At 38.6% G+C, this 9,449-nt stretch overlaps 1 protein-coding gene across 1 annotated transcript; it reads right to left on the reverse strand.

Annotated features, from left to right (window-relative positions):
• Positions 1-1,767: 1,767 nt before the first annotated feature.
• LOC143229024 (uncharacterized) lies at positions 1,768-9,126 on the reverse strand. The gene is made up of 2 exons (XM_076460668.1): positions 7,472-9,126; positions 1,768-4,242 (listed from the first exon to the last, which is right to left on the reverse strand). The coding sequence occupies exon 2, from the start codon at positions 4,141-4,143 to the stop codon at positions 3,589-3,591; it is 555 nt and encodes a 184-aa protein (XP_076316783.1). The 5' UTR covers positions 4,144-4,242; positions 7,472-9,126; the 3' UTR covers positions 1,768-3,588.
• Between the last annotated feature and the right edge of the window lie 323 nt (positions 9,127-9,449).

The following is a 9,449-nucleotide window of genomic DNA, read 5'->3' on the forward strand; positions in this document are numbered from 1 at the left end:
TGCATGATGGCCTGCATGAAGTACAGCAGGTTTCTTCCTCTCCTCTGAATAGTTTGAAACTATCACTACATGTCTTGTCGCAACAGAAACTTTCTTTATTAATGTGTTTCCGCAGAACGTTCCCGAATAAATTTATCCACCAAGATGTCTTTTCGATCCAAAAACAGGTATGCCTTCACATGCAAATGCTACATGTCGTCATTACAACGAAATAGGCCTCCGATGATGCCCTTCTTCAAAACTTTGAACTCAGCCTCATGAATTGCCCAAGTATCAGTAAAAATGAGTAATGACTGTCTCACAGACTCACAGTTGTATCCCACTGAGGTGCTTAACTGATTTTAGGTTTGTAATGTCCAAACTTCAGATCGGTCTTTGGGCAGCCTGTACTAGAGACGAACCATTTCAGAGAGTTATCTGCCTGAAACACTTCAGGAAACAATTAGGATCTCCTTTTACTATACCACCCAAAGCCGTGCACGTAATTTCTCTTTCTTAATTCGTAGAAAGCCCATGGTTATGACCAAAGCTTCTCCTCCACGAATTCTAGGCCAACACCTCGCTAAGGTATTATCGACATCACGAGTACAAGTGTGCTGGGCGTCCTCAGGGTCCTGGCCCTTAGATACGTGGTCAAATTCTGGTCTCACATGGCCAAATGATGAGTTACTCTCGACATCTCATCCATCGTTTTTGCTTGACCCAGTGATCATTGACCATACTAGCAGTTTACCTCCTTGCTTGGAGAAGCTCTATATGTTACTATTCTTATAATTAACTCTACTCTAACTCACGTTCCAGTGAAGTAAATCTTATTGGCGAACACAATCCACAAACTGCACATCCACTTTTCTATCATCGTGCATTTTTGGCCAGGACTAAAGTCAGGCTACTTGAGTTAGTGAAAGTATGGGGACCATAGAGACTAACCCATCCAGTCTCCCACTTATCAAGCAGCATACAATTGCGATGACTCTCAGTCATTTATACATCCTTGGTACTAAAGCCATTCTTTATAGGAAAAGTTTGGTCGTCTGATCAGAGTTCACCAGACACTGTTTGCTCTCCTTTTTAAGTCACTGGCCACAATGAGAAGAAAAAGTAATGGACCCTTGCAGCATCGGTCAAATATTCGAGACATGATAGTTATCTTGCACAAAATATTTTTTTCTCTCTGACTAACTTATTTATATCTCTTGTTCATGAGTTCTTTAGTATGGAAGCAGTTAAACCTAAATACACTAGAGTTTATACATATACATGGAAGACGAGACACAAAAACACTTAAATAAGATATCTCGTAGTTATGACCCCAACATTTTCTCCTTCCTATTTGATTGATTGTTTGGAATAAAGCACAAAACTACACAATGGGCTATCTGTGTTCTGCCCATCATAGGTATTGAAACTCGGTTTCTAGCAGTGTGAGTCTGAGGACATACCGCTGTGCAACTAGAGGGCGCTTCCTATCTACTCTGTGGTATTTTCAGATAGAACTGATTTCCTCCTTACTAAATTCATCAAGATATTTACTATGAAATAATACTGTACTCTCTTAACTGATTTAGAAATAATACTGTACTCTCTTAACTGATTTAGAAATAATACTGTACTCTCTTAACTGATTTAGAAATAATACTGTACTCTCTTAACTGATTTAGAAATAATACTGTACTCTCTTAACTGATTTAGAAATAATACTGTACTCTCTTAACTGATTTAAAAATAATACTGTACTCTCTTAACTGATTTAGAAAGACAACTGCACAATCAGAAACCCAATATTTATTTAAATAAATACAGTGAAAATATACTTTATTTGCCATAATGAACAATCACATTTCTGATGAGTTAGATATGAAGTTGTTCTAACATTTTCAGAGGATTTCATTACCAAGATTAATTTTGTTGATGTCGTGTTCAACATTGGACAAATCTCACGTTACTCACCTGTTTAACGTAGGATTAGCTCAGACCGATTAGCATTACCCACGTGATCGGATGTTCCCAATGAAACATAATAAAATATTTGTTTGCTTTGTTTGTTTTGAATTTCGCACTAAGCTACTCGAGGGCTATCTGTGCTAGCCGTCCCTAATTTAGTACTGTCACACTCGAGGGAAGGCAGCTAGTTATCACCACCCACCGTCAACTCTTGGGCTACTCTTTTACAAACTAATAGTGGGATTGACCGTCACATTATAACGCACCCACGGCTGAAAGGGCGAGCATGTTTGGTGCGACCGGGATTCGAACCCGCGACCCTCGGATTACGAGTCGAACGCCTTAACAACTTTGGCCATGCCAAGCCAAACATAATAAAATTCATTATCTTAAAATATAGCGTGACGGTCAGTAGAAATAATAAATGCCTAACTTTACTGTGCGTTCAATGTGTTATGTGGAAACTACATCCATAAATAATAAAATTTGAACATATTCTATAAGATATAAGCAGATAGAAAACAGTATATACCACACAGATCTGCCTCCCATTTTGATAACCAGAAACTTAAAAAGTTAATTACTACTAACTTGTGCCTATTACTTTCTTTATCCTTTGTTTTCACTTATGTTTCCAAATAGTTCTCATTATATCACAAAAGGAAAATAGATATCCTTACCACAATTTTCATCTTTAATTCCGACTAAAAAGTAGTGTCAAAAACGTAACTTTCGTTAAACGGTTTTACTAAACATCGTTCACTGTAATAAAGACGTCGGCCGAGAGCACATATAAACATCTATGACAATTTTTTTTCTTTTTTTTGGAATTTCGCACAAAGCTACTCGAGGGCTATCTGTGCTAGCCGTCCCTAATTTAGCAGCGTAAGACTAGAGGGAAGGCAGCTAGTCATTACCACCAACTCTTGGGCTACTCTTTTAGCAACTAAAAGTGGGATTGACCGTCACATTATAACGCCCCCACGGCTGGGAGGGCGAGCATGTTTAGCGCGACGCGGGCGCGAACCCGCGACTCTCGTATTACGAGTCGCGCGCCTTACGCGCTTGGCCATGCCGGGCCCGTTTATGACAAATTCTGGTATTGAATGAACAGTGTCTTAGTTACTAAAACGTAGCAAACGAAGGATAGATCTGAAATACGTGCACACCTCTGATTTATACCTAATTAAGCGGAATGTCAAGAAACGTATCTACAGTCTAATGTGATTTTTATTACACTGATGTAAGTTAAGCGTATTAATTGCAATATCTTTCGAGCTTTTAGTGCTTAGAACCGTAAAATAAGAGGAAATCCTGTACATCCAAGAATAAGGTCTATGAAAATATCGCGCACTATGTATAGGATGACATTACAGTGAGGTTAACTGAGAGGTTCATATGCATTATGTGACTGTTTTTAAAAGTCACGTAGTGCAGGCAAAAATCATTCGTGTCAGGAAGAGACAAAATAAGTGGAATGAAACATACACAGTGTTTACTGTGCTTATAGTACAGCACGCGTTAACAGATTTACATGTTGATTATAGGCTAAAGTTTTCTTAAATTTAGGAAACAATTGGATTTTCTCCCTACTTTCACCAGTTAGTATTTCATCAAAAGTTTTTTATATTAGCGTATTAAAGCTTACAGAAACTGTTCCTGTGGTGTTTCTATGTCAACACAAATGTCTTCAAGTGCTGTCTGACGACACTGCTCTTCTTTTGCTATATTCTCAGCAACTGGATTTTCTGGTTCCTTTCCGTTTTCATGATAAACACTAACGTTGTTCAAGGGTGAATCCGGATCAACAGTCTCTGTTAAGTAAGGAGCTAAGGAAACGGCGAAGTTTATTGTTGACATCACAGATGCTACCAAGGTTTCTAGAGACTGTCTTTTCTGGTCAGCACTCAACTTCTCCTTTTTTAGTAACTGGACCAGTTTTTTATCTAAAGTGCCGTTCAAAAAGTCTGGTTGAACTGTAATTTCTTCTTGTTTCGTGTTAGCCTCCACTTCTGGTTTTTCTTTACCAGATGGCTGCTCCTGTGCAGTCAGTTTGGGTTTTTGACGACTGTATTCTTTTTCACGCTTGTCTGTTTTGGGCGTACCGTGCAGACAACAGGCCCAAATAATCACGGCAAACAAAATTGAGAAAATAGCGGCGAGAATCAGAACAATAAATATACCTTCTACGTCAGCCATTACAGTCTTTCATATTTTAACGCGCGTAAACACTTGGTATTAACAACTTGAAATTCAAGCGTTATCCAGTGTGTATCCAATTTTTTACTGCACAGCTCTCTGAAAATAAAACAAGAATATTTTAAAGTATTCTAATATATATATATATAAACGTATTATTATGAACATATTAAAAGTTATGACGATACATACATAGCCTTTTGTGTATTCAAAGAGACATTGAAACAGCGAAAAAATATTAAATTTCAATAACTTATGTGAATAAAGAGGGTTGAAATTATAAAAACGTTGACGTTCTCTTATAGCAAAGCTATATCGGGCTATCCGTTGCGTCCATAGAGAATAGAACCCCCTGATTTCAGCGTTGTAAACCTGCGAATATTATAATTATAAAAAAATGAACAAACAATAAATAATTTGTTTTATTTCATTTACACGAAGTAAAAAAGTATAGGATAAAACGCTATAAGCTTGCCACGAACAAAAACTATGCACTTCTTCAAAGCGTTATTCAAGGTATCATTTCGAATTCATATAACCCTATCTAGAAAACTGTTTTACCTGTTCCAGAATATCGTATGTCTTAATTCTAAATCATTGATATTTTAGCGGAAAGATATTGCTATAAACTTAAGATTTTCCTAACTTTTCATTGGTTTAAACAACTGCTCAATACGTTAATGTGTGATTAAATAACTATGTATTTTGTCTCACCTGCTTTAAGATTTTTTGACCAACATGGAATTACCAGTAAACGATACAAATAGGACGAGATAAATGGCAAAACGGACACCTCAGCGCGTGACTGTTTTCGTTATGTTAAATGTTATTGCCACAACATTTCGAAAAGGACGTGTCTTTAGTGACGCATGACATTGTTTCCGTTCTTTACTGAAACCAATAAAATACTCCTATTTTGCAAAATGTTTTATTTGCTGGTCTGTCGATATCCGCTAAAGTATAAAAAAAGTGTTTGTATCTTTCACACAGTAGTATAACAAGGACTTCGAATGTTAGATGAGGATTAGTAAATACACGTGAGTGGGTGAGGATTAAATAGGGATTGTTTCTTTTTTTGAAGTTTGTTTGAATTTGGTTTGAATTTCGCGCAAAGCTACGCGAGGGTTATCTACGCTAGCCGTCCCTAATTCAGCAATGTAAAATAATGTAACAGGGAAGGCAGCTAGTCATCATCACCTACCGTCAACTCTTGAACTACTCTTTTACCAACGAATAGTGGAATTGATCGTCACATTATAACGCCCCCACGACTGAAAGGGCGAGCATATTTGATGCGACAGAGATTCAAACCTGCGAACCTCAGACTATCGAACGTCTTAACCCCCCTGGCCATGCCAGGCCCATTATAATACTTCGAGCTTATTGCTGGAACACCATCGAGACTGGAAAATCTTAGATTTAGTGTGCATATAAATTAATAATTAAGTAAGTTTGTTTGAAGTTAAGCTCAAAGCTACACAATGGGTTATCCGTGTTCTGTTCACCACGGGTATCGAAATCCGGTTTCTAGCGTTGTAAATCTTCAGACATGCCGCTGTGCCACTGGGGGAAAATAAGTAAGTATTTTGAAAGAATAATAAAACTATAAATATTTCACCATGTTATTGTATAACATAAAAAACAAGAAAAAACTATTTTATACATTCCAAGAATAACATTTCAAAATTACAGTGTAAAAAACAACAAAGCAACAACTTATAGTAAAAAGGAAATACAACCAGGTGTTACTTAATCTGGAACAAAGATGTTAATTGTTAATATTTTCCAAGAGTGATATCTTTGGTCTCTGAAACTATTTCAAGATCTTGATTAGGGCTAATGAGTGATCTATCCTTTACGTTATCCAGCTCTGTGTTCTAACTCTTCGTCAGAGAAACACTCTTTGAGTTACTGGGTGTGCTATAAGAGTGATGATCTGAACACACAAGCGTTGTCCAAGAGCTGTCTTCCCTCTTGCAACAGAATGTTGAATAACACATACTGATTATGCTCCATCAAGTCTTTGTCTGCTTGATCCTGGACTCTGCAGAGCTGATGATCAGTTTTAGTGCTCCATGATTAGATAAGGTTGAAAAGGTACAAAACAATCTGTTTCAAACTGGATGTATCTCTTCAGTCCTCATCAGGGACGTATTATACGTCACAATCTTCATCATCGTTAGAGAACACCAACAATATGTAGAAACATAATTTTTAGTCTAAGGTCTTGCTGTGTAAAGACCATACATTCCGTTAATACTGTCGAAGTCCTTTTTCAATTGAGACATTCCAGCTCCACAGCGATCTTACGAGACATCAGCCAAACAAAGCAATGGTTCCTCAACTGTCGAACCTCACTGGTACAGTGATATGCCTACGGAATTACAACCCTAAAAACCGGGTTTCGATACCCATGGTTGACAGAGCACGAATAGCCCATTGTGAAGCTTTGTGCTTGATTTAAAACAAGAAAAATCCTCAAGAGACAGTCATGATTGGAGACATGTTATACAGTCACCACCGATATCATTCATCAATACCAGATCTCAAAAGGAATACACATTTGTTGCTAGTAGGATCTGTGAAGAGTAGTCTGTTCAGAAAATGTAGGGATTGGGTAAGTAAAGTGTGAAAGTAAAGGAAGAGCAGTATTTCAGACCATTATGACCAGTCACTCACGATTCCTGCACCAAAGATAGCAAAAGAGCTGGTTCGGCAATTTAATTTCTCATAGAACAGTAACATTCTGCATAAAGCCAGCGGAACATTCAAGCTTCCTAAAAGCAGACAAAAAATGGAGTTAGAAATCGTAAAAGAAATGAACCAAAAATGAATAATGGCAGCTAATATTGTATGAACAAAGAAACTTTACTACTATGATGTGTAGTTACAAGAAGCAAAAGATGGCTAATCAAAAGGGTGGTTTCAAGTATAAAATTACTGGTAACATCAGTGAGGCCCCGGCATGGCCAAGCGTGTTAAGGCGAGCGACTCGTAATCTGAGGGATGCGCGTTCGCATCCCCGTCGCGCCAAACAAGCTCGCCCTTACAGCCGTGGGGGCGTTATAATGTGACGGTCAATCCCACTATTCGTTAGTAAAAAAGTAGCTCAAGAGATGGCGGTGAGTGGTCTAGTGGTTCCCTCTAGTCTTACACTACTAAATTAGAGACGGCTAGCAAAGATAGCCCTCGAGTAGCTTTGCACGAAATTCAAAAAACAAAACAAACAAACATCAGTGAGGTAACTATCTCACATCTACATGTCAGTATATGCTGGAACCACGCTTGGTTTCAGTGTGGAGGAGTACTGTCCTGTTGGAAGTCATACCTTGTTTAAAGTCTTCCAACTGAAGCACGGTTTATTTTTCTGGGTTTCAGTGTGGAGGAGTACCGTCCTATTGGAAGCGATACCTTGTTGAAAGTCTTCCAACTGAAGCAGTATTTATTTTTCTGGGTTTCAGTGTGAAGGAGTACAGCCCTGTTGGAAGTCTTCCAACTGTAGCACTGTTTATTTTTCTGGGTTTCAGTGTGGAGGAGTACTGTCCTGTTGGAAGTCATACGTTGTTGAAAGCCTTCCAAACGAAGGACTGTTTATTTTTCTGGGTTTCAGTGCGGAAGAGTACAGTCCTGTTGGAAGTCATACCTTGTTGAAAGTCTTCCAACTGAAACACTGTTTATTTTTCTGGGTTTCAGTGTGGAAGAGTACAGTCCTGTTGGAAGTCATACATTGTGGAAAGTCTTCCAACCGAAGCACTGTTTATTTTTCTGGATTTCAGTGTGGAGGAGTACTGTCCCGTTGGAAGTCTTCCAACTGAAGCACTGTTTATTTTTCTGGGTTTCAGTGTAGAGGAGTACAGTCCTGTTGGAAGTCATACCTTGTTAAAAATCTTCCAACTGAAGCACTGTTTATTTTTCTGGGTTTCAGTGTGGAGGAGTACAGTCCTGTTGGAAGTCATATCTTGTTGAAAGTCTTCCAACTGAAGCACTGTTTATTTTTATGAGTTTCAATGTGGAGGAGAACTGTCCTGTTGGAAGTCATACCTTGTGGAAAGTCTTCCAACCGAAGCACTGTTTTTTTTCTGGGTTTCATTGTGGAAGAGTACAGTCCTGTTGGAAGTTATACCTTGTTGAAAATCTTCCAACTGAAGCACAGTTTATTTTTCTGGGATTCAGTGTGGAGGAGTACAGTCCTGTTGGAAGTCATACCTTGTTGAAAGTCTTCCAACTGAAGCACTGTTTATTTTTCTGGGTTTCAGTGTGGAGGAGTACAGTCCTGTTGGAAGTCATACCTTGTTGAAAGTCTTCCAACTGAAGCACTGTTTATTTTTCTGGGTTTCAGTGTGGAGGAGTACCGTCCTGTTGGAAGTCTTCGAACTGAAGCACTGTTTATTTTTCTGGCTTTCAGTGTGGAAGAGTACATTCCTGTTAGAGTCATACCTTGTTGAAAGTCTTCCAACTGAAGCACTGTTTATTTTTCTGGGTTTCAGTGTGGAGGAGTACTGTCCCGTTGGAAGTCATACGTTGTTGAAAGCCTTCCAAACGAAGGACTGTTTATTTTTCTGGGTTTCAGTGCGGAAGAGTACAGTCCTGTTGGAAGTCATACCTTGTTGAAAGTCTTCCAACTGAAGCACACTGTTTATTTTTCTGGGTTTCAGTGTGGAGGAGTACAGTCCAGTTGGAAGTCATATCTTGTTGAAAGTCTTCCAACTGAAGCAATGTTTATTTTTCTGAGTTTCAATGTGGAGGAGAACTGTCCTGTTGAGTGGTCATACCTTGTGGAAAGTCTTCCAACCGAAGCACTGTTTTTTTTTTTGTGTTTCAGTGTGGAAGAGTACAGTCCTGTTGGAAGTTATACCTTGTTGAAAGTCTTCCAACTGAAGCACTGTTTATTTTTCTAGGTTTCAGTGTGGAGGAGTACTGTCCTGTTGGAAGTCATACCTTGTTGAAAGTCTTCCAACTGAAGCACTGTTTCTTTTTCTGGGTTTAAGTTTGGTGGAGTACTGTCCTGTTGGAAGTCTTCCAACTGAAGAACTGTTTATTTTTCTGGGTTTCAGTGTGGAGGAGTACAGTCCTGTTGGTAGTCATACCTTGTTGAAAGTCTTCTAACTGAAGCACTTTTTAATGTTCTGGGTTTCAGTGTGGAGGAGTACAGTCCTGTTGGAAGTCATACCTTGTTGAAAGTCTTCCAATTGAAGCACTGTTTATTTTTCTGAGTTTCAGTGTGGAGGAGTACCGTCCTGATAGAAGTCATATCTTGTTGAAAGTCTTCCAACTGAAAACTGTTTATTTTTCTGGTTTTCAGTATG

This window comes from Tachypleus tridentatus, chromosome 10 (genome assembly GCF_004210375.1).
Source record: "Tachypleus tridentatus isolate NWPU-2018 chromosome 10, ASM421037v1, whole genome shotgun sequence".
Taxonomy (NCBI): Eukaryota; Metazoa; Arthropoda; class Merostomata; order Xiphosura; family Limulidae; genus Tachypleus; species Tachypleus tridentatus.

What these genes read in the sequence shown, in the direction of transcription:
- LOC143229024 (XM_076460668.1), bottom strand. Translation starts at nt 4,143, where the DNA reads ATGGCTGACGTAGAAGGTATATTTATTGTTCTGATTCTCGCCGCTATT.